Source organism: Mycteria americana, chromosome 3 (assembly GCF_035582795.1).
Source record: "Mycteria americana isolate JAX WOST 10 ecotype Jacksonville Zoo and Gardens chromosome 3, USCA_MyAme_1.0, whole genome shotgun sequence".
NCBI lineage: Eukaryota > Metazoa > Chordata > Aves > Ciconiiformes > Ciconiidae > Mycteria > Mycteria americana.
Window position 1 is genome coordinate 33,549,537 of NC_134367.1, and position 25,938 is coordinate 33,575,474.

A 25,938-nucleotide genomic window follows, 5' to 3' on the forward strand; every position below is an offset into this window, starting at 1 on the left:
ATGTACAACTTTTTCTTTATAGCTGTTGACAATAAGATCTCATAAATGTTTATTTAGCTGTCTATTTGTTAGAATGAAAATTCCCTCAAAGAGTAGGTATGGAAGGAGAATGCCAGCCTGCTGGGGTATAGCTGTTACCTATTGTGTTCATGTGTCTTCCCTTAACACGAGAAGGTCTTGGGACTTTCTTGTACAGCGTAGCGCGGGCCTGGAGTAAAAGAAATTCCCTGCCCAGAGGAGCAAACAGTATTGACAGAGATGCACCCAAGGCTGCGAGGGAAGAGTGAAGGTGGGAAACTACTTAACAGATGAGAATAAATAGTGTACAGTGCTATTCCTTGTTGATTTTGTTGTAAGCTACATAACAGCACTCTGCGTATTTGGAGAGAGATTGTCTCAACAATGGTCTGTTTATTTAATTACACTTTGGGGATTTTGTTTTGTTTTAATAACAGTGAGTGGGAGAAACGATGGTCTTTGTGGCGTTTGTTAGTCACTGCTGCGATAGCAACTCTGCTGGCAAAACCAGCAGTGGAAATAGTAATCAGGATGCTCTTACAAATCATCTTTGATTAATGTGAACTCTCAGAGCCTTAGTCAGTAGGGTGTGTAATGTAACAGTGACTATGGCCAGTTTGTCTTCCTCCCCCTGCAATTCCTCCATACTTTAGTCTGAATATTTTTCTTTTTCAGTATCGAATCTATGAGGTGGATGAAGGTGAGACTTCAGGAACTGTTAACAAAAATGCGTGGCTCTTCACAGCGACAAGGTTATAATGCCAGTGTTGTGAAATAGCCAGAAGAAATACCACCCTGTAGAATGTAGTGTACCGGCAGTACTTCTGCTGAATGTCGGAAGAATGAGAAAGGAATGCAGCCAGAGAAATGGCTGTCAGAGTAATGTTGATTCTCTAAATAAACATTGGGGTTTAGTGAAAGGATGATTAAAAACTCATGCCGAGAGCCTGTGTCCCTTGGATAGCGGACTAGCTTCTTTCTGTCAGGCACCCCAGACATAGGATAAGGGGTAGGCTAATAAGCTTCAAAGAGGTTAAGAAAGGGGACTGAAAGGAAAAGTTACGACTCTGCTAGGCTGAGGTGCCGCTGTTCCCTACAAAGCTGCTCGGAATTGATAGTAATGGGGTACACCTGGAGACTTACCTTTAGGGGGCAGTTCCCAGGGCTCCTGGGCTGACACTAGATCGGCTGATCCCGGACTCACAGGTGGGGAACTGTCTGTTGGAGTCCTAGATAACGTGGTTGGTATATCCTCTTCATCTTCAAAATATGTCAAATATCAAAAGGCAATGTTTTTGAAATGAAGAGAGATTTTTCTTGGGAAAGTTTTAAACTTCTGAGTGTAAATGGAGACACAGAAACTGTATCTTTAACTGCTTTACTTATCAATAGTTGATAGGAGGTTTGCAGCTACACAAGCACACCAACAATATGGTATTTCAGAGCAAGTACTGATCTGACTTAGTTCCTAGATTAGAAATTCCAGTCTATATGTTGTCTCTTTATTTTTAATTCATCTTAAGTCCTTAGTTTTGCTACTGCTTTTTTGCATTTCATGTCAGTATGCTTAGACGTTAGACTTAATAGTGGTTAATGGTCTGTGGGGCAGATCTTTGTTAGTGTAAACTGACATTTGTATCATAATCTCCAGATTATGGAAGTGGATGATGATGATGATGATAATAATAATAATTCCTGCAGTAAAGAGTGGCCTCTGACATCTAAGAGGTTGACCTGTTCTTTTTACCTTCCTAATATAAACTTGGGGCTCTAGCTATTATGGTGAGTATAATAGTTGTAATGTATTTTATTATTTTGGAAAGACTTCAGCAATTCATTAATATCGTAGAATACTTTTTAACTGATACTTAACAGTATTACATTTCAAATATTATTTTAGCAAGGCCAATTAGATGACTTTCCAGTTCTGTTGAAACTTTAATAGGGTTTAGATTTGCTTTAATGCCATGTTACGGCTGGGTTAACAATAAATCAATAGATGGTGTGTAAATCAAGCAATTTTTCTTTTGACACATCTACTGTAAGGGAAAAAACATAGTTACAAAAATCTATCAGTTGTCCATAAGTATAAGATCACTTCAAAATTTTTTTACTGTGTTGCTTCAGATGATAGAAATATCCAACTGGCTAGACTTGATTTTCTAAACTGTTCATCCATAAGAGGTTATTAATCTTTGAGAACCTTTTGCAGCCAGAAGCTTGTTTGCTTATTATCAGTACTCTGCAGGAAGTTTTCTCATGGTTTTTGTTTGCATTTTCTTTATGCTGTCTGTGTGGTGTAGGTCAGCTGAACTGGATTGTTTTCAAGCTCACGTTCCATTCATGTCTGCACTGCATTTTTAAATAACACTGTAAAAAAAATTATATTTTTAACATTACCCACTTCTGTCAGTAGTAAAGTATAGTATGCTTCTTGCCCGTCTTACTAAGGAATGTAACTGGGTGGTGGGCCTTTAAAAAAGGTGTTAGTTGGGTCATTTGATGCAGTTGGAAAAGTAGAGAAACAAAAAATGGTAAAAGCCCTTCAGGACACAGTGATACAAAATGAGGAGAAGCTGTCCTGTTCCACTGCTCTTCGCACTGCCTAGAACTTTCCCCTTGCTTGTAAAGCGCCCTCATTACAGCCCCTGAGGGCTCCACAGATACTAAGGAGTTTCCTCTTAAAACAAGACTGTGGGAGGGAGAAGAGGAGAAGGAGGTGTAAATCGTCTCTTGTAGGTTACACGCAACTCTGTGGCACAACTGGAAACTAAACGCAAACTACCCAAGGCCTGGTTATGTGCTGATAATATCTTTTGCCTTCATTTTTCTCTTCTGTTTGCTGTTTGGTTTCTTGCAGTCCAGTTCTGTTCTGTTTGAAATTGGTGGCATTTAAAAGTGGTGCCCTCTGGGCTGAGGAGTCACTTCTTGAAGAAGGTCAAGAAGGCAGCAGTTGTCACTTCTTCAAGGACGTGTGATAGCAGTGAATACCACATGTATTTGCCAAAAGCAGAAGGGACACCAACTGACAAGGCTCTGCTTCTGCTACTTGTGTTGATGGTATAAAAACTGCTCCTTGACATTTATCATAAAGGCTTCAGTCAGTTTGTTATAAGTTATCTAAAGAAAAAAAAGACAGTATGCAGGCCTATAGTTATGCATGAAAATAGATGGAGTGATCCTTTATTCTCAGGTTTTTCAGAACAACTTTTCTGACTTCTGATGTTGAATGGAAAGAAGTTGTTGGAGCAAAATGTAGAAACAAACTTTTACCTTATGCATTTTACTTGTAAAATATGTGTCTTTTATGTATTTGAACATAGAAATTGTGGGAGTTGCATGCTTTTTAAGACATGCTAATAGCAAAAAAGGAAACAATGCCAACTACTGGAGTAAGGAGCCCTGTGACCATGTTTTCTGAAGCTCTGAGCTGCCTCTGGCTGCCCATTCATTAGCTGGCATGCAAAGCACTGAAACCTAAATTTTCAAGCGTCATCTGGGCTGTATTAACTTCTAGGTCCCTGAACGGATAGGCAAGTCAGACTTGTCCCAAAGATGGGTATCAGGAAGGGTTAGGAGCAAGGAAAAATTGATGCCTTCTGAGCTCAGATTATGTCATTCTAGTAGGGCTGTTCTCATTTGCCCTTCTCTTGAGCAGCTGCATAAAAAAGCAACAGGAGCCCCGATCACTAGGACACAAGAGTCCTCTGACCAGCCCTCACCCCCTTGGTCAAACCATGGTGTACCTGCTCTGCTGGGGCTGCTGTGGAAGCAGGACAGCGCAAAGGAGACAAATTGTTTACCCATCCCAAGCCCTTGCTTAATTAGGTTATTTTAAGGGCGGATCTTACACGCTTGCTCACGTAGGTCAGGTTTGCATCAAGGGTAGCACTGATTTGGGCCCCTGAGGCCCAGCAAGTGCTGAGTTCTGGTAGTTCAGCAGTAACCAAGTGGGAACAAAAGGATCAGTAGATGCAGTGAAACCAAAATGTCATAATATTTAGCAGAAACTTCCTGACATGACTAATCCAGGAGATTCACAGGGTGAGTCTTAGTAAATATCAGCTGAATGCATTTTTATGTCATTAATATTCTATCAGGTGATCCTAACCATTAACAAGAGTCTGTTTAAAGAAATAAGGAAATATTCCGGTAGGCTAAGGAAGGTGTCATGTAATGGACTATAATTGGTGTGGGATTTTTATTTGTTAAAGGAGAAGCTCTGCCCCCACTGGTGGCTCTGGCCTGGCTCAGTACATGCTCCACAGGGAGGATGTTGCTGAGCCCTCTGACAGTACGTTGTTGAACATTCCGCTCCATTTCTGCAACGCTAAAAATAGTTGTCCTCATTTTAAAACACCGGGCTATTAGATTATTCCAAGGGTCTGGCATACTCAGGGTAATGGAAGGCACATATCCATAAATTATCAAAACAGTAAGTAGTGTTTGACCGTGCTGATTTTACTTCTATTAAGATGAGTTTCCTTGCGAGTAACCCTGGAGTACCAAGTCTATTCTGTAAATCAAGCTCCTGGCAGTGGCCTAGTAAATTTAAAAATGAAAGGAAAAATGTTTGTTCTTCATATTGAAGATGGAGAAGCATCTGACTGCTGCTTGTTTTTTTAAAATTTTGCAGAATCATCTCTGCAAAATCTTTAAAATATTTTACAGCAATTCTTTCTCTTTCCCAGCCTTGAAGAGAATCTCATGAAGTTCCAGCATGTTTGCCATTATAAAATGTGTTAATGGCTAAAACGTTCTAAATAGCAAAATGCATTCCAAGTGATTGATACAAGTTTCTCAACTTTTTTTTTTTTTTATGATTAGTCAATGTGATGCCTAATTCATTTTTGGCACCGTATTGTTTGGTAGTACAAGTAATCAACGCACTTAAAGTTCATACACTTGCATGTTAAGATAGTCTCTCTTTTTTAAAAATCTTTTTTAATGTGAAAAGCTCTTATTTAGGGAGAAAAACAGCTAAATGCAGAAGTCAAGGTATACAAATTAACGTAAATGCATTCTAAGAAAGTTGCAAAGTACACACATATTAAGCATCTTACTCTATCTTGAAAACCTTTAGGTATAAACTGAATCCCTAATTTTATAGGGTGTTGCAGTGCAATTACAAACGGCGAAATCAATACATGACAAATACATTAAGAACCTTGATTATAAATACACTGCACATTTCCAAAATAGTTAAAGCAACCACAACATTAATGATTTTAGATTTAATAAGAATCAGTATTGATGTAGGAGGTTATTTTTGCATTGTTGTGTTGAAAGGATAATCATTTGTAGAACACTGATTAAACAGTACAAGGCAAAACGTCTCTGCCTTGTCTCCACAAAAAAACAGTCAATGTGGGTTTTATTTCTAATTTACAGTGATCCAGTGTAGCAGAGAAGATGAAATATTATTATCTGGTAACTATTAGACTATGAAGAATTTTTATGAATTCACGTTGTAAATCTGGAGAAAATGAAGGACTAAGGATTACTTGTAATGATTAATTAGAATTTTTCCCCAGCACGCTAGCATCTATTTTTACAGAGGGGAGCTGGAAGGAAGATATTGGAAACTGTGCCATGAATGGAGTTAGAAAAATGCCATTTTAACAAGCTATTTTAAGCTGTATTTTAATTGTTGTATATCATGAGTGCTTTGTATTTATTTGCTTAATTACTTGTATTATTTTGTTGAGTAATTGTTCTTTTATTGTCTCTTTCTGTTGTTAAGGGAGATTGGAGTTTTTCCTTTGTCTCTGTTCTTCTTTTGCGTCTGTGAGGCATTTGTCTTCTGCTTGGCTTGGAATCAAACGAGTGAACTTTCAAAACTTTCTTTTGTTCCCGAATTCTGGCTTGGCTAGAAAACTGAATTGGATGGCGTGCGAGTTACTAGGGCATACTTCTGTCAAGGAATTAAGACCCATGAATGGAATGGAGAAAGCATTTGATTTTAGATTCCTTTAATAAGTCTTCTAAGCTCCCACTTGAAGTCATATGAGCACGAATGAATTCTTCTAGCAGAACTTAGCTCAGTAGCTTTAGATTTATTGAGACCAAAATTAATGTACTTCACGGTGGCATATTTCATGAAGCTGTAAATGAAGGGCCGCTCTTCGCTTTCAGTGGCAGAGCCCGGTTCTCACTAGGTCTGTAATTGTTTAACAAGCTTTCCTAAGAAGCAATGGAAAAGGAAATGGCTGCAATATTTTATATTTTAATCCTAAATGAGATATTACTAGGTTTTTAATTATACCTCTTCCTTGGAAAGCCCGATATTAAATGCAGAATTGAATTATCTGTAGCTTTCAACTCAGAACTATTGATTTTTTTTTTTTCTTTTGCTCAACTAGTCCTTATTCAGATATTGAAGATGAATTTTACCATGTTATTCAGCCTGGATAGTTACCTTTTAAAAACATTTTTTATGAACATGGTGCTTGTTTGTACTTACGCTCAGTTGCTGAGCATAATTTTTAAGCATCCTGTTTCTTGAACAGAATTTGCAAACCCAAATTAGATTCTTAATTTTGATGGGCAGTGCAATGAGAAAGCAATTTGGGGGGGCAGGGGGTGACTAACAGTCAAACGTACAGCTGACTTATTTTGCTCTTTTAAAACATGGGGTAGAGGAGGCAGTAATTTAACAGCATATACAGAACATTCACTTGGGAAGTAGGAGAAACAGTTTTTTGTCTGCCTGGTTGCACAGGATCCAGATTTGCATTTCCTCCTGCCGAGTAGGTTGGGCACTCCCCTAGGGATGGGGAAAAGATCCGAAAGTCCCCTGTGACTAAGCAGAGCCTCGCAACCAGCAGTCGGCTTCGTATGTACAACTTCGTATGGGGACCTAACGGTTTAAGTGTAGACCCCTGTGGGGCTCAAGCACCTAACAGGTATGAGGGAGAGAGTGGAAGCTGCGGCACTCTTGTTGGGATTTTGGGTACTTGGGTAGTAAGTAAGCGTCTTCTGAAGTATTTTTTTCTAAATCGGGGCCTGAAATAAAACTTGAGAAAGATTTTTCACGGGATCCAAACTGTCTAATCTTTTTTAATCTTCAGTCATCCAGTTGTCTGAAGCAATCTACAGCTATATCTGCTGCATAATTAGATCACCTGTAGTTGTTAATTGCCTAATATTTTGAAAGTGAAATGTATTTTAACCAAATATAGGTCAACAGACATAAACAACCCTAGAAATCAATTCAGCTGTTCTGTAGAAAAGGAATGAGAAGCAATACATGCTAGATGGTTTTTTTCTCTTAATTTAGCTCAGTCATGAGTTAGGTCTGTAAAATGATGGCTATGTACATTTTGTTTCAGGGGGAAGCTGGCTTAGTAGGTGCTCCTGGCATACCTGGTCTTACTGGTTCTAAGGTAAAAAAAATAAAAATAAAGGAATAAAGCAGTCTCATTTTATGTATTTTCACTCTCAACATCCTTTTTGCCAGCTGCCTAGTATCTACATAAATTGGATTTGAATTACATATCCAGTTTCCGAGTTGTATAATGTGACAGAGGAACTTTATTATCAGCTTGCCTTTCAAAAGAGAAAGAATGTGAGGTGCAGTGGCACAAACCTGCCTATCAGTATTATTTTGCATTAAGAGCAGTTGGCTAAGTCTCAGAACTGTGCAGGTCTTTCCAGCCACAAGATAGCAGATTCAAAAATTTGAAATTTGAGAGTCTCGTGATCTCAGCAATATGAGATGAGGGACTGCACTGCTTCTTCCACTCTTCCATTTTAATCTTTTGCTCCTTTCCAGAGGTGGAATATTGTAGGAAGGCCAAAACTTGCAAAAAGAGACACCTGTATTATAGACCTTGCTGGTAATATTTGTTAAAGTTGCCTGACTCTTTTCATGGTCAGATTTTGTTTTCTGTTGATTGCAGCTGTGTTTAACTGTAAGTATTTGGAATGAAATCTTAATGTCACATGCGTCTGTCCAGCTAATTCCTTTTAGAAAACTGTAGGGGAAATAGCTCTGCTGCTTCCAAAAATTAAGGGACTACATAAAACCCCATTATTTTGTTCATATTAAAATTTCAAGAAAGTGTTCTGCAGCATGACCTTGATGGAGGGGGCTGATTTGTGTATCTTCAGGGCAGATACTTCCCGTAATATAGCACAAAGGGAAGGAAGGAACTTATTTTCTGCAGATGAGGTAGCCATCATTGAGTTCCACAACATGCTTACCACAGTCTATCAATTTGTACATTCAAAGCCAGGATCTCATTGGCTTGTACTGTAGGCATATTTAAAACACTGAAAATCAGATCAGCAATCCTGCAGTGAGCGTCAAGACGAGTAATCAGTGATTGTCCATGAAAAAGCTTGTGTGAAATGTTTTGCCTAACAATATGAGAATTCTGCCTCAGAAAGGAGAATTTAAGTCAGTCATAAATGTGTTATTTTGCAACTTTCACATTTTTATTTCTGCAACATGAGAATTCTTTGAAGTAACTTACCAGTGGCTAATATTGTTATATTTTTTTAATGCTGTGAAGTGGAAATTACCTAAACTTCTTTCTCTACACTTTCTGTTGACTGTATTTCTTACTTTCGCTAATTGGAAATAATTTTTTTTAAAGTCAAATATGTACAAAAAATCTGGACACTTAGACTGTATTTCTGAAAAAGGAGGAGTTAGTTGATCACACCATACATTGGTACAGGCAGAGAACTGACTGGTTGAGCAGCAGCATTGCTGAAAAAGACCTGGAGCTGGACATGATGCTGGATATAAGCTAACAGTGTTCTCCTCTTGGGAGTAAGTGAGCCACATATTGGACTACGTTAGTAAAACTGCAGCTGGCAGATCAGGGGAAGGTATTTTCCACCCTTTGCTTGGTGGTGCTGCATCTGGTATTCTGTGTCGTGTTTGGGGCGTCTCCCACCCTCACTTCTTCAAGAGATGTGGAGACACCAGAGAGGGTCCAGCAGGGAGTTAGTGTATGTTCAGGTGCCTAGAAAACAAGACCTTTGAGGAGAGTTTCAAAGAGCTAAGTTTGTTGAGTCTGGCAAAGAGAAGGCCAAGGAGCGATCGACACTGCCCTGCAGGCCTAAGGAGCCCTGCTGGTTGATTTTTCAAGGACAGCTTCCTAAAAGCTCAAGAACAGTCCATTCTGATGTGCAGCAGGTTGAGCAAGCATGGCAGAAGGCCAGTATGGATGAAGAGGGAGCTCCTGACTGAGCTCAGACACAAAAAGAAGGTAAACAGCGGAAGCAGGGGATGAGCTACCCTGTAGGAGTATAGAAACATTGCCAGAGCATGTGGCGATGGAGTTAGGAAACTAAAAACTCATCTGGAATTGAAACTAATGAGGGATTTGAAGGGCAGCACGAAGGGCTTCTGTTAAGTGCATCCGAAGAAAATGTTGATCCACTGCTTAATGGGGTGGGGGAGATGGAAAAGGCCAAGAGTACCCAATGCCCTTTTTGTCTTGGTTTTCAGGAATAAAGTTTGCCCTCAGGCCTCCCAGGTACTTGAGCCTCCTCGCAGAGTGTGTGAGAATGAGCCATTACCCACTGAAGGGGAAGAGGGTGTGAAGGAGCACTGAAGCTAATTGAATATTTGCAAGATACCAAACAGTATGCATCCAGGGTGCTGAGGCAGCTGGCTGATGCCACTGCAAGGCTGTCCTCTGTAATTAGCAAAAGACCATGATGACTAGGGGAGGTGTCTGATGATTGGAAACAGGCAAATATCACATTCATCTTCAAGAAAGATCCAGGGAACTGCAGATTCACTTCAAGAAAGATTCCCCTCACTTCAGTAAAGATCTGTGGAACTGCAGATTCAGCCTCACCTCTGTCCCTGAAAAAAATTATATAGCAAATTGTGGAAGGCATTTCTGAATACATGAAGGACTAGAAGGTGACTGAGAACAGCTAGTATGGATTCACCAAGGACAAATCATGCCTGACCAACCTGACTGCCTACTCCGATAAAATGGCTGTGTGGATTAGGGGAGAGCAGTGGATGTTGTATACCTTGACTTCAGCCAGGCTTTTGTCACAGTCTTCAGTCATATCATTGTAGTCAAATCTGTGAGATATGGACTGGATAAATGGACAGTAAGATGGGTGGAAGATTGGTTGGATTGTTGGGCTCAAAGGTGGAATAACTGCTGTGCAGTCCAATTGCTGCCTAGTAACTAGTGTCATCCCCCATGAGGTGATACTGGGGCCAGTATTATTTAGTGTCTTTATTAATAACCTGGATGATGGGATTCTCAGCAAGTTCATGGAAGTTACCATATGTGGGGAGGTAATCAGTGCACTGGGAGGTAGGGCAAGGATGATATTCAGTGAGACCTCAACATGCTGGAGAAAAGGGCTAACGCAGAACTCAAAAAGCTAAGCAAAGGCAAACATGAAGTCCTGCCTCTGAGAAGGCATAGCCTCATGCAGCAGTACAGGCCAGTTGCCAAATTGCTAGAAAGCAGCTCTACAGAAAAGGAGTTTGGGGGTCCTGGTGGGTGCCTTTGTGGTGGAGAAGGCCAGCTGCATCTTGGGCTGCCTTGGCATGCAAGAGCATGGCCAGCAGGTCAGGAGGAGTGGTTGTTTGGCAATTGTGAGACTGCAACTCGAGTTCTGTGTGCAATTTAGGGTTTCCCAGGAGAGGAGAGAGCAGCTTACTGGGGCAAGCCCAGTGGAGGCCCACTAAGATGGCCAGGGGCTTGGAGTCCATGATGTACGAGGGGAGGCTGAGGGAGCAGGGCATGTTCAGCCTTAAGATGATGTGATTTGGAAAGGGGGAGGGTGGTGTGCAGATTCATTGCTGTCTCTAAGTACTGGGAGCCTGGGGAGAAGCCAGTGCCAGACTCTTGTCAGAGGTGTACAGTGAAAGGACAAGAGGCGATGGACACAAGCTACAACCAGAGAAATTTTGACTTTATCCAAGAATAATTTTTGTATAATGAATTGGGAATTGAGTAAAGACAGGATATGCATTCTCACAAATGGGAAAGCTAAATGGATAAAACACGTTGCTTCTTAAGAATTTGTCAAAAGTAAATAGGCGTTAGCTGTGTTGTATGTCCAACACTTGGAGAAGAATGGGAATCATAGAATCAACCCAGGTTGGAAGGAGCCTTGAAAGATCTTCTGGTCCAGTCTTGCATGAGAAAGGGAAACTAGATGAGCACAACAGAAGTTGCATACATTCAGAAATAATTTCAGTAATTAACCACTCATTTTTAGATGAGGACATATGGAAGGTTATTTCACTAGATCCCATTTTGCATGCTTGGTCTTGGGCATGCTTCTAAAATTGACCCCTAAGCTGTTGATGCATGAGCCACCCCAGCTAAAAGAAAGCAAACAAAAAGCAGCCACTGTAGGTGGTTGATGAAAAGTTCAGAACTATTCGTTAATCTATACACCGGCACATCTCCAAAGCTTTGAATTTAGTTCCCAGCTGTGTAGTACATGATGCTATATCAGTTGAAAGATTTGACAAAATGCTGCTAGAAATTTTGCAAGTTGTAGCCTGCTGTTCTAGTTAGCCTTACTTAAACCTTAGACTTCTATATAAGGAAATGACACTCTGAAGGGTGAAAGAATGTTTAGACATTGCTCATTCTAATTTTTTGAAAGTAATTTAGAAAATACCATATGCTTTACTTTGGAAATTTTGCAGTCTCTTCATCTTCAGACCTGTAAAAATCATGTACGTTGTACTGACGTGGTGAGACTGAATTCTAGAGACTGGCAAAGGCATGCAAACCATCTCCTCCTGGATGATTTGAGGGAGAAAGAGAATGTTTGGGGGTTTTTTATTAGGTTGGTTTTGTTCTCCAAGTATAGAATTTTGGCTGTATGTCTGCTGTATGTCTTACAAAACATACAAGTATACATTAATAAAGATCTAAAACAGGTGTTACTCTTGTTACAATATAGCCAGGCTGCAGACTATTTGACAAAGACATTAACATAGCAAGATTGTACATTAAGATCTTTTTCTGAGCTAAAAGTTATCAAGTTGGAGCTGGGAGAGCATTATAACAGGTCTTTTTATTGAAAGATCATCAAATAATGAATTCTATCTGCTGAAATAAGCTGAGCTTGAATTAATATTTCAAAACTCACTCCTAGTTTTTTTCCAATACTTGGGTAATTGGATGTGGTTTTCAAAGTGAAAGGAATGAGTTTTCTTTCAGTAAATTGTATCTGTATATTTTTCTCAATTGTTCTGGGTTTTGGAGGCCTTCACAGCTGACTAGTCATATTTAAAAATTAAAATGAAGTTATTAATAGGAATAAATGTGTTAAAACTGGTCCTGCAGAAGAATAGCAGGACTGTAATGAGCGGGTTTAGCATCAATGAATAGTTCAGAATTTTTAAAGCTAAGCAGATCCCTGAGGCTGCATGGAAAAATGATTGACTACTGTTAATCGACAAAACTGTGGAAAGCCATGTCATTTTTTTGTAGAGGTTTCACATCTTTTGGAATGAGAGATAATAATTTCAAATTATTTCTTCCAAATGATTTCTTCCGTTTTGATCCCATAATAAAAATTCAGTGCAACAAAACTATTTTTAAAATGCAATTACTTGAAGAATGTTTGTTTGAGATTTTTATTTTATTGTTTTGTGTTCCAGGGTGAACGTGGCTTTGTGGGTAGTAAAGGTGAAGAAGGTGAAAAGGTAAATTATTCTGCCCATGTTACTTATTTTTTCAGTTTAACGATTTGATGTATGGCCAACCAAGTAGAGCTTTGTTCTGAAGGTCTTTCTTAACTCTTTCATGGATAATTTTTTTTTTTTTTTTTTCTGTGTAAATGATTCCTGAAACACTTAAGAGTAAGGAGGTTTTTACGCATGTTAATTGGTGTCATCAGTGCTTCTTTTAGAACCACTTTTTTTTTAAGAAAAGTTTTAATAATGAAGTCTAACATAAGCATAACCACTGGACTCCAGTAGTGTCTACTGCCACCTTATTTCTATGGTAACTAGTGAATGTTTATTTATACAGTATGAAATGCATGATGAGATGATGTGTAGGTATTTATAGTACTTAATTATTGCTTTTATACATTACAAATGCACTTTTATAGAAACTATTGTGTTGATCACAAATACTAAATGTTTTACACACTTTTTTCCTAAAAACATAAATTTACTGCAATAGCAAAGTTTAACGTTTGCTACAGCACAACTGACTGCTAATGTAAAAAGGTTAATTTTCATTTATATACTTCTGTGTGCCTACACAGTAGTTAACATGAGTTTTGTCTCCTGCACACATCTGACTCCGAGTAAATTGACTTGACTGCCAGTGCCCAAGCTGGATGCAGGTGCATTTACCTCTTCTTCAGACTGGAAGTTCAGCCCCTTTGCCTGATGGACTGGCATGTTGCCCTATGGACCTTCTTAGTCTCCCAACAGCCATAAAATGCTTCTGAGCATAAATTCCAGGAGAAGCCTTTCCTTGTTCTTCACCAGTGGGTATCGGAAATGGACCTTGAAGCAATTTGCCCTAATTGCAGATGCTCTGCAGTGGCCAGAAATAGTTCAAAAGCTTGTGCATTAAAATGGGAACTAAACTGGGCCTGTGGAAGGCTGTTTTGGCTAACAGAATGGCAGCCTGGCTCGCTCTAGATGATGCAACCTAATGTTCTTGTGTGGCTTCAGACAAGTAGGTCTTCACAGGTCATCAAAGGCAAGTCTGTGTTGAGGGAGAAGAGGAACGAAGAGCCTGTTCTTAGCTTGCCAAATAGGAATTAAAGTAACAATGGTGACAGCTTACACTTGAAACTTCAGCTCCTAACCAAGTTACTGCCTGGTTACTGCTTTTTCACTAGTTTTGGCTGATGTGGATTAGGCAACCTGAATTAAGAGTCTTTTCTTGGATCTTAGATAGTGTCTCTGTGCTTCAGCTCACTGTCTGAAAAAGGTGCAGAAGAGCATTCCTGCTGAATTTATATGTCATAAAGATGAAGAACGACAGATACTGTGATTCTGCAATATTCGGACTGAAGAAAATGGAGAGTAGGTAGCAGCTTCTGAATTTAAAAAAATGCAATATACTTGTGAGGCTGCTTTAGACATAGGTATATTCACTCACCCACCATACTTCTTTAGAAGTGTCAGCCAGCTTTCCAGTGTTCATATTTTAAAGAAAGCATGTTACGGATTAATAGAATTTAAGCAGATTTAAAATTGTGGAGGATTTTTTAGGAGGAAGTATTCCAGTAATCAGGAGGGAAGAAATATCAGAAGTAAAAACCAGCATCCATAGCAACTAACACTTATAATGTGAAGATTCATTCTCTAAAAAAAGCACTTGTTAAGCTTGAGTGTTTCTAACTCCACCGGCAGATCTTATTTCCTTGGTGGCATCATTATTCATCAGTTCTGAAGGGCTTGTGGATTTTTTCTTTTTTTTTTTTTTTTTTTTTTTTTTCCCCCATAATTGCTCTGCAGCTGTGCTGTGCTTTCCTCAAGTTTTATGAATAAATTGTGTTTGGACGGAGGCACGTGGTTCCAGCTGTTGCTGCCACTCTCTTTGCTTGATTTCCCGTATTTTAAGGTAGCGGTAAAATGACCCAACCACTGACAGTCATATTTTTCTTATCTGGAAGCTGAGTCAGCATGCTTAGACCGTTTATTTTTTTCTTTTCGTCTTGCAACTTCAGAAGTTAATGAAAAGATGTCATTTAAAAGTATTTCCAGTGTAACTATTAACAATGTATTCTGCTCTCCTTTAAACAAAAGGCAATATACAAGTGGAAGGGTCTTTACTTACCAGTGATCACTCAGAAATAATTTGGCACAGTCTCATCAGAAGCCACACATCGTGATTTGTGAGGAAAGAGTGTGTTTTAAGATTATGGGGAGTAGGTCTCAGCCTGGGCTTTAGCAGTTACTCAGTTTAGCCTTAATTCAAATAATTGTTGAAGAACAACAATGCTGTTTCCAGTAACTGAACTCCAATATTAAAAATGTATCAACACCTTTGCATTTTAACATAGTATCACAAAATAAAACAGTTTTGTACTAATTTGGGTGTAACAAACATGATTAAAAAGCCTGGAACTTAAAATTTGATTTTTCCTAATACAAAAAACTCTGCCCCATCTTGCATACCAAGGAACAAGGTAGTGTTTGCACACTGCTTTGCATATCACCTGGAGTGGGACACAGCTGCCTAAACATGGGGTATTTGCCATTTCAAACTCTCTGCAGAGGTACACTAAAATGAACAATCCTGTGTTTTTGTTTTGGTGACCATGTCATGCCATAGGATTGAATGCTTAAAACCAACTCAGCCTTATACCTCTCAGTTCACCAAATCAAACTAGTTGACTTTGGCTTTTATTCTACTACGGTCTGCTTTGGCAGAGCAAGCTCTGGGGATATCAGGGAGACATAGGCAACTGAGGCGAAAGTGATTGATTGTATAGAACTTAAAGATACAGGAGGCATCTGTAATTTACGCTGTTGAGGGAGATTCTTTTAGACTGTTTAAAGGTTTCTTTGCTACACTTAGCTCCGCTTGAGGAATCCAGAAGTCTTGTTCCACCTTCCTCCTGTTTTTTTGGTCTCAGGTTGAACTTGGTTCTCTCTTACAGAGGCCAGTAGTGGTAAGGGAAGCTACGGAGCTGCGTGTGCAGGTGTTATGCTGCCAGTTTTCCCTCCACAGGAAAAATACTCTCAGTGTAAATGTGTTTTAATTCTCCTTGGTATTGTGCTTTCTTTCTGTTACTTAGGTAATGGCATTGTCTTATAACTGCAACAAAAACATTGGTCTACCCTTCTGTAGCATGACTGAAAAAGTATATGCTGAGAGCAGTTTTAATTGGTTTGCTGCCAGGAAGGCAGACTATATCATGTGGATCCATCCTCATTCTAATACCATCAGAATTGTAATTTTACAGTATGGGATAGAAAGTATGAGTATTAAATTTAATAACAACAGGAAGTCAGGAAGGACTGATAATAACTAGAAGAATGTTTTAACATCCAGGATGTCCTTGGCAAATCAGAGATGTAGCCTGGAAAAAATAGGATAAAACACAGAAGGAACAAGTGCAAGGAACTACCTGTAGCGGAGAATAAAACTGAGCTGCGGAAAACCAAATCAAATAGTATCTACTCAGAAATTAAAATCTGAGGATTATTTGGATCAGAAGCTGAACACAGGTAAATGAAGTCAGGCAGCTGCAAATGAAAGACTCTAAGATGTTTTTAAGTGGAATATTGTCTGCAACACTAATTAAATAGTCCTGTGCTATTTGGTATTGGTAAGGCTTCAACTTAAAGGATGTTGAAAGGAGAGCACTGAGAATGACTGGTGCTCAGGAACACATAACCTTTGAGGAAGGATTGCATGAATGAAGATTACTTAGTGTAGAGTCAGCTGAAAAGAAGTATGTAAACAGTCTTCAGATACATAAAACTGCTGCAGAGAGGAAGGAAATGGTATATTTGCTGTGTCTGTAGTCGATAACATGCAAAGCGATGGGCTGAAAGTGCAGCAAGGAAGATGCTGTGTAGCCATTAGGAAAGGGTTTTTCATTTTAACACTGTTGGTTTTTATGGAAGTAATTTCCTCTTCCAGTGGTCTGCACTTTTTATCCTGGTTACAGAAAAGGGAATAAACTAAAGAAAGGCTTGCTTCATGAAAATAGAGGAGATCAGATTATCTTAAATTATTTTCCCATTTTCTTTTAATTAAAATTGTGCAAGGTATCACTTACACTGATTTCTAATTGGATAAACACAGAGAACAGCAAGACAGTTTCTCTTTCAGCGTATATCCTTGTTTGGTTTTAATGCCCAGTTAATACTTTTCTGTGATAGGACAGTAAAGTTCTGGAACGGGTTGCCCAAAGTGATTGTGCAGCCTCTTTTCCTGGAGGTTTTCAAGACCAGCCCTGAGCAACCTGGCCTGACCCCATAGCTGACCCTGCTTTGAGTAGGAGGTTGGACTAGAGAGCTCCTGAGGTCACGTCCAGCCTCAATTATCCTGTGATTTTATGAATAGTGAACATGAATGCAATATTTTTCTGATTCGGCACATGCGTTCACATTAGAAACCCACGTAAAAAAGGAGAACAATAAAAAGTGATAATGGTTTAGTGGTGGATTTTTTGTTGAGTTTTTTGTTTTCTTTTCCAAATATTGGCAGGAGTGGGGTGTGAATGTACATTTAATTGACAGTATGGACTAATATTGTTCACCAGAATATTTTATAGGCAGATTCTTTTAAGATGTGTATATACATTCACATACTTTCATTTTGGAGCATCACATCTGAGGGTGACCAGTGCCCTTGCTTAAATACCTGATCACCTGTCAGCTGATGCTCTCTTCCTCATAGAAGCTGTCGTGGAACGCTTGTTTGGGTAGCATTGTACATGGTTGCTTGGATGATGAGTGTGTATGCATTCTCTGGGATGTTTTTAGCTTAGGTTTGCTGAAACCCTATGAAACAGTTTATTTTCCAATACAAATAGTTACAAAATAAATTGTTCAACATAAATCTAAAGGTGTCTTCAAAATTTGTTAAGTACCAAAAAGAAAAGGAAAATCTTAAAATTTATTAGTATGAAAATTGCCATGCAGCTGTTGGGTTGTCTAATCACAGCTCCATTCACCTGAGCTGTGGCAATTCCCATAGCTGAAGTTCTGTCCCTGCATCTTCTAAATACAGTTTTATTTACAAGGTGAATCCTCTTGTTTCATTTTTACAGCCTTCTCTGTATTGCTGTTTTCTTCTTTCTTTCTTTGTTTTTTTGACTGCTTTCTCCCAGACAGTGTCCCAACACAAAGCAATTACTTTCTGAAAAATGAAATCAGTGTCAGACTTTGACAATTCAGAGTATGAAGGAGAGCCAGGCACTGAAACCAGTGACACATAAAATAAAACCTGGCTTTCTGATCAGCTTGTAGATGGAGTTTCTGAGACAGAGTTCTAACAGTCAGAGATCTCTGATCCTGATCCTTTGATACCTCTGGGAAGTACTATAAATACAAATGTTAAAAAAGGAATAAAATATGGAATTGGTTGATACAGAGGATTATATGCAGAGACTTGCTGTATAATGCACCAATAAGATTTTGAGCCATATAGAAATTGCAGTGCTGTGAAGTTACATGTGTTCCTGCTTCAAGTACCTAACAAGCCTCCAGGTTGGAACAAAAAGCACAGAACCCCCAAAATAACAGATTTTAAAGCCAGGGGAAACCCTGCTACCAAAATGGTCCACAAAACGGGCCTCCATTCTAACAACAAAGTTAGAAGCATCATGTTTTCTTAAAACCCATGCTTAAGGCTATGTCACAAAACTTGGTGCATAATTTAATAACTGTCAGTTGACTCTAAATGGAGAAAACCAAAATCCACCAAACAAAAACAAAAGGCAGAATCTTAGCTCAAGCACCAGTTGGTTTGAGTTGCTTAAATGCAGCCATTGGGGAGGAGATAAGTTATCTAGTTATACGTTGTCACTAGCAATTTAAAAAAAAATTAATGTCAGAAATCTCAATACCTAATTATAAAAGTTTTGTCTTTCTCTTGGGTAACCCTTGCCTCTCTAGCAGTCATCTTCTATATTGTAATTTGTAGCTTCTTAATTTGCTGAGGCATGATTTTTAAGATGAGTGGGCACATACAGTGTTTTGAGCTTGGCAGCTGTTATGAGCTTAACCAAGAAATGGACTCTAAGTTAGGTCTGAGATCTTGAAACCTACAGAGATTGAAATCTTACTGTTGCTGTATGTCATGGTTTAACCCCAGCCAGTAACTAAAGCACCACACAGCTGCTCGCTCACTCCCACCCCAGCAGGATGGGGGAAGAGAATTGGAAGGGTGAAAGTGAGAAGACTCGTGGGTTGAGATAAGAAGAGTTTAATAAATGAAATAAGATAAAATAATTATAATAATAATAAATTGTCATGGAAAGGAAAATAACAGAGAGAGAGAAATAAAACCCAAGAAAGACAAGTGATGCAAATGAAAACAATTTCTCATGGCCAACCAACCAATGCCCAGCCAGTCCCGGAGCAGCAGCCCTCCGGCCAACCTTCCCCCTAGTTTATTGCTGAGCATGACACCATATGGTATGGGATGTCCCTTTGGTCAGTTGGGGTCAGCTGTCCCGGCTGTGTCCCCTCCCAGCTTCTTGTGCACCCCCAGCCTACTCGCTGGTGGGGTGGGGTGAGAAGCAGAAAAGGCCTTGACTGTGTGTAAGCACTGCTCAGCAGTAACGAAAACATCCCTGTGTTATCAACACTGTTTTCAGCACAAATCCAAAACATAGCCCCATACTAGCTACTGTGGAGAAAATGAACTCTGTCCCAGCCAAAACCAGCACACTGTGGTAATAAATACTGAGGCCAATTGAGTTGTCCTTGGTATCATTATCTCAATATCCCTTCCCTGCCCCAGGCATGAGTAGCATACACGTGAGCAAGTGGGATTGGATTTTTATTATTATTATTTATTTTGATACTTGAAGTGTGTGCATTGCTTGGGAGTTGGAACTGGCCCAAAGCCTGTTAGTTACTCAGACAAATAACCTCTAAGATCCCTTTTTTCTTTGTTAAATTTGTAATTCATTCTCCTGTATCTCCTGGCTTTTGCTTCCTTTGGTCACTTCAGCTAGTAATCTCTTTACCCAGGTCCCCCATTTTTCTGTCATCTTGTCTGCCTTCTTGGTTAGAATATGTATTTGTTGTAGTATACTTCACAGATACAGTCCTTTTTGTGATTGAGCTAGAACACTGAGAATTCGGTTTTGTGGGACACATGGAACCTGAACACTGTATAGATTTCATTGTAATTTGGCAGCATGTGTGGAACAAATCTATATTTTATTTGGAATGGTGGTGATAGAGAAGCCAACACATTTATATGTTAGTTATAGCTGAGCAAACATGACTGGATTGTCACTAATAGATAATACTGATTTCACAGAGCTGGGAAACCTAAATTCCTTGTCTTGCTTAGCTGCTTCAAAATACTAGTATAAAATCCCTGTTTCAACTCATAGAGGCAAGTAAGGTATGCTGCTGTATAGACTAAATCACAGTACTAGTTGATATCTCAGAAGACTCAGAAGTTGTGAGTGATAGAGTAGGAGGATGGCTGTGCTCTGGAGAAGGACTCTTCAATTGCAGTTTTCCTTCACTGGTTGCTTTCCTTTATAAAGCATATTCCCCTCCCATCTGACGCTTGAAATAGAGGATTTTAAAACTGGATGTCATTGGAGCTGACCTATGTAGCAGTATATGTGCTGTAATATGCACTTGTGAACACTTGATCTTTGGTAAAGTTATTATTTTACTGTAACTCTTCGATTGATATTTCTCAGTAAAATGACATAAATAAAAAAGTTACATGTATTTGACTAAGGGAAACTTTGAGAGTAAAACCATAATGATAGTAATTCATTATTTCCAAAGTTTCATCCTTTTATCTGTACTTTTTGTATGTTTTGATTGTGCTTTTGCCTGTGTATACATGTGAGAAGAGAGAAAGAGTCTGGGGCTTGTCCAGCCTAAATGTAGGAAAAATTGTCATCTGCTTCATTTTCTTCTAAACGCAGGATGTTCTTTGTATATATTTACTATTTCGTTAAGTACAATTTGAATTATCCCAGGAAATAGGGCTTCCTCTATTTCCTTTAGAAGAAAATTCCTAATAGATCTTAGTGTCAAGGAGATTTCCTGGAGGTTCAACATTTTCTACTTCATCCTATCACACCTAATAAAATACTCCTCTCTCTATCTTCCACCCATTCAGAACATGCAAGGCTATAAAATTCCAGTGTGTCCCCAGGTGTAGTCTTTTATTTCACAGTCTTCAATATCCTTCTCTTAAATAAGCGTAAGTAAATGAAGAAGGAATCACCCTTCCTTTCTAAGATCCTAGTTGAAGTCAATAATTATTTAGTCTTTCTGATATTTTGATGTCTGTACCATAGATCTCAGTGATGAAACTAGTCCACATAAGACAGCTCAAGTACTGGGGAAGCTTCCAATCTGCTTGAAAGATAGAAGTTATCACTCATGGATAGGAGACAATCATGGAATTCAAAGGTCTATAATTAAAAATACTAAAAAATGACAACTAAGAGAAGCAGTTAGTAACCCTCCTGTGTATTAGTACAGCGCTTCTATTCACCAGCTGTAGATTCTGCTAGAAATGCTTCAGTTTGAACAAAAGACTAGAAGAGTAAATTCAGTAAGCTGCAAATCTTAATGTAACCATGGCCACTGCATATACAGACCTGTTAGTCTGAAGGGGTTTTGGATTAATGGAAGAACGTGCATGTTGCATTATAGACTAAGGGTCCAATTCCCTAGTTTTTTGGATGGTTGTCGAATCAGTTCCACTGTACTGAAAATGTGGCTCCTTACTTTTGCTAACCATCAATACAGATACTTTATTGGGGGGGGGGGGAGATTTTCTGAAGTCCTTTAAATCCAATTTCATGCAGTCAAGACTGGGTGCTTTACCAGCTGGATGTAAATGTGAACTGAGTTTTTTCATACTTGCTCCTAATGCTATACAGGGAGGCATTAGAGTTTTCTCCTTCTCATCTTGTAACTATTTAGTCACCTATTCGCACCTTTTAAGCTTTGGGGTTTGGGGGAATGTTTTTCTTTGCTTTGCTTGTACTATTGTTCTGCTCTGACGTTGTGGGTACCATTTTAGAATTTTTTTCATGAAGTCATATGAGGTTAAATGTTGTTTACAAGACAGCCATCTCAATGAATGGGCATGCAAGTGTTTTTATTTGACAGATTTTTTTTTTTTTATTACCAAGTAGATCGTATATCATCACAAAGAGAGACACCTGTACACAGATATTTTAGGGGAAAAGGAAAAGCATATTGTTAATTCTACAGGAAGTCTCTACCTGGAATAAAAGCAGTCACATTGGTATTTATCCTAGTAAGCTAAACATTACCAGGGCTTATCCTGTAGTTCTGTGGTATTTGACTTGATCTGGCCATCTTCATACTGTTTAACTCTCTTGCCCTTTGAAACAGGCTTAATCAAAACTGCCTGTTGGGAATAGTCCCTAGCCTATGCTAGCTTTTGAACTGTGCCTGGGAATTATATGGGGAAATGCTAATTAGACTCATTGAAATGTCTGCAAGAGACCTTCACAGCCGGGATCTATCAGTTTAATGATATAGATGACCAAGTTCCAGGTCCCAAGCTGAATCACTGTTTAATTTACTTACACATACCCATTTGGTCAGATTAAAGGTTCATCAGGCTCAGCATCCTGCTTCTAATGATAGCCAGAAGTGGTGCATGGGGAAAAGCATAAGGACAAAGTAAGCAAGTACAGTGCTTCTCCCCATGTACTCTTCCAGCCTCCAATTCTTTGAGGCTGCGATCTCAGCCAGATGTGTTTTCACTGAGTTTAGTAGTGTTCAGTAGACTTCTTTTCCATTACTGAGTGCAGTTGTCCTTTGAATTCATGTAAACTTTAAGCATCTGCAATATCCTGTGGTGAGAAATTATGCCGTTTATCTTTGTGTTTGAAGGAACCACTTCCTTTTGTTTATTTGGAACCTGCTTCCTCTTAATTCAATTTGGTGTCCCCTAATTCTTCTGTTGGAAGATTCCTGTTCTCCTTTTCAGTATCAATCAAGAATCAATAAGCATCTATCATGCATTCCTGAGCTGTCTCTTCCAAATTGAAGAATACCAGCTTACTTAGTATCTCCTGCTATCAAAACTGTTCTGTATTTGATCATCCTTACTAGCTGCCTCTGGATGTTTTTGAGTTCTGTTGCAGTGTTTAAAGATGGTAGAGACAAGAACTTCAGTGTGTATAATATCACAGTGAAATTCTTTGTTTCGTTCTCTGTGCCTTCCTAATATCTTCTCACATGGAACTTCCTTTTTTACCCTCTCTTTAGCTTTGAGTGTGACCTCAAGATCTCACTCTTGGTTCTTTTGAACTGAGCATTACCAGTTGTTGCATTTAGGAAGCTGTGGTTGTGTTCACAGACGTTATGGCTACATATGGGACATAAGGGTTTTACCTTCTTCATGATTTTAAATATACCTACACCAAACTTCATTTGTCTTTCTTTTGCCATGTCATTTCATCTCATTATGCCCATATTGAGTTTGTCACACTTCATCTGTTTTATCCTGTACGATTTGGAATCATCACCAGATTTAGTCATGTACCTCAAAATGGTTTTCTTTATGAGGTTTGAGTGTAAACAATTCATGTCTTACTGAGAACAAGATTAGTGGAGAAGTGACTTCGCCAATACCTAAATGCTGGTGTGAACTCTCAAGCTCTTTCTGCCTTGGATTACAAATATAGTATTTGACAGCTGCATTTTTTTGGCATAAGAAAGGTATCTTTTTCAGTCTGACTTCTCTCCACCAAGATGTGTAATTTTAAGCTCTGAAAATGGCCATTTGTACATACTTAGTGTAATTTACTTCAGTCCACAAAGCTCTCCAGATTCCAATTGCTCCCACAACGTAGGAAGCCTTTTGCATGGTAGGACCAGATGTGGAGCTCTGGGCAAGAAAGCATGCACGGTGCTCTGCAGAAACAGCCAAGCCTGTTCTGAATGAGCTATCTGGGGTATCAGGAGGTTTGCAGCTTCATTAGTGGGCACTCTGTTGAGATGTAAGGTTTAATAACATGAGCAGAGTGCCAGGTCATTTGGATGTACTGCTTCCAGTAACAGTTACTTCTGTGCCACCTTGGAGAGTTCTGTGAAGGCATATCCAGAGATGGATGACTGGGTACCATTACAGCTATGGATGCCTAGAAAAGATGCACTGGTTTGGAAACAGCGTAGGCTGTAAACCTTTTGAACGGTAATTTTGATAAATGGTAATTACTTTAAAATTAATGTAATGATTTTTATCTATAAAGAGTGCTGCACACTTAGCATCTGAGAAAGTATTTTGGAGGAGCAAAGAAATATCCACTGGCAGTGGTAGAGAGCAGAGCACCATCCTCTCTCTACATAGACGTGTTGAGGTCCCAGTTTCCATTTAACAACTCTGAGGATTGTGTAGCACCAGTGGGGAGAATGCTAGAGCTTGGGTCAGGGCACCTGTATACAGGAGAGAGGGTAGAGGTGGGCATGGACCTTGAGTGGGCTACTAGGGGAAAACAAGAAGAGTGGGTGGCATATGTATGTGTATTTCTGAGAGAGATGGAAGAAACTGAGAGTAATTCAGAAGCCAGACTGGGCGTACATCCATACTAAAGTGGGAATAAACCCAAGAGTTGTAGTGTGTCCTAGCTCTTCCATTTGACTGCACTGCCTTCCAGAAGGTATGTGGTCTGGATGTAGTCTGTGAGTAGTAAATCTTACTCCTTTTCAGAGTCAAAAGTAGAAAACAGAATTTCTGGTTTTCTTGCTTTTTGTCAGCTTGGCTAGTGAATTGTTTGTATTCTGTGATGAGTGGAAGGTATACCACGCTCAGCCTGCGCTTTTGGTTCACCAGAAGAGAGGGGTCATCCTCTGCTGCAGCTACCTAGTCTTTTAGCTCAAGTGATAAAGCTTATTGCTCTGAATTAAAATATTCTCTCTTCTGACTCCACAGATGATCTTTGGTGAAAGGCCTTATAATTCATTATGACAGATTTTTTGTTGTTGTTTACCATTTATTAATCTCGACAGACTCAATTTAAAAAAGGTGGTTGCTGAGTCAAAAGATAAGAAATGCCAGAATAGAATTAATTTGAAAACTAAATGTGACCTCAGTTGGATTAGAGAGAGGCCTGGAAATAGTCCATCATATGAGTGTTCCCACAAGATAGTCTCAGAGAAATAGGTCTGACTGAAGTTCGACATCCAGTCTTTTGTGTTCAAACTTATTTTCTTATCACTGTTTCTGTTTGGTTGGGGGGAGGGGGGGTGTTGTGGTTTTTTTGTCTGCTTGCGATTTTTTATTACTTGTTCTTGATCTGTGCCTTCTCTCTTCCCTGTTTTCTGGCTCATAACTTACCTTTCCTGTTGTGCAGACATCCACCCATACACATACTTGTCCATTCTCTTTCCCTATTTTACTTTTCCAAAAGCTGTTTACATTTCACTAATACCTTTGCATAATATCTTTGAGGAAAGAATTGTGTTTAACTGGAAGTGCTGTGAGAAGCATTGTAGGTATGGTGTACCATAACACGAGTACTTCAACTCCTTACAGATCTTATGGGTTCTGGAGAACTTCAGGTGGTGTCATTGATATGGTCTTAGAGTTAGCCAAGACTGAAGATTAAAGTAGTTTCATATGGCTGTACTTCTCAGTATTTTCTGACAGTGTAGTCTAGGTGGGTTATTTCTTCTTGATAGGTTTAATTTTGAGTGAGCGTATTTCCTCGATTTCCAGTTGAATGTGCACATTTACACTAATACGCGTGTATGTTTACATACATATTTAAGTGTATACTAGAATAAGTCGTCCCCTTCTAGGAAATATAACATACTACAATCACAAAAATATTTAGTAACATACCAATTAATAGATTTATAAATTATGTAATTTCTGACTTAATTCGCAGTTATTAAAGGAAATGCTTCCTTTACCAAGAACTTTAAGCCAGAAAGGAGGCTCTGGAAGAAGGCGGCACTACAGCAATAGAGAGTAAGCACAACTGAGTCCTTGCTGGCCGGTGCAGTGTATTACTTTAACATGGCAAACTGAATAAAGCTCCTGACATGTGAGTCTCCTTTCTTTCAAATGGAAGGCAGTTCTTGGGAGTTGCTGAGCAAAGATACGCTGTAAGACTGAGCTGGCCGGGCTCCACAGCAAGGAGGTCATCAGTACACTGCAGCTGCTACTATCAGTGAGATTATGTTGTATGCACTGTTGCAGAGGATTATTCTTTATGAAAAAGAGAGTACTGACAGGTATCCAATGAGAAGAGGCAATAGGATAATCTAATAAAACCGTA

The 25,938-nt window shown here is 39.1% G+C and overlaps 1 protein-coding gene and 1 long non-coding RNA gene across 11 annotated transcripts in view; both read left to right on the forward strand.

Moving 5' to 3' along the window:
- COL19A1 (collagen type XIX alpha 1 chain) overlaps nucleotides 1–25,938 on the forward strand; it is a 212,202-nt gene that overhangs the window by 61,072 nt on the left and 125,192 nt on the right. For 7 of the 10 annotated variants that reach the window (XM_075498152.1, XM_075498157.1, XM_075498155.1 and 4 more), the window contains 2 exons: nucleotides 7,350–7,403; nucleotides 12,635–12,679. In XM_075498152.1, coding sequence (XP_075354267.1) covers nucleotides 7,350–7,403; nucleotides 12,635–12,679 — 99 coding nt within the window. The remainder of the gene's footprint in view (nucleotides 1–7,349; nucleotides 7,404–12,634; nucleotides 12,680–25,938) is intronic. The other 3 variants (XM_075498156.1, XM_075498154.1, XM_075498159.1) reach the window with 1 other exon arrangement.
- On the forward strand, nucleotides 974–3,059 carry LOC142407664 (uncharacterized). The gene is made up of 3 exons (XR_012775001.1): nucleotides 974–1,224; nucleotides 1,670–1,800; nucleotides 2,879–3,059. It is a non-coding gene; the product is annotated as an uncharacterized LOC142407664 (long non-coding RNA).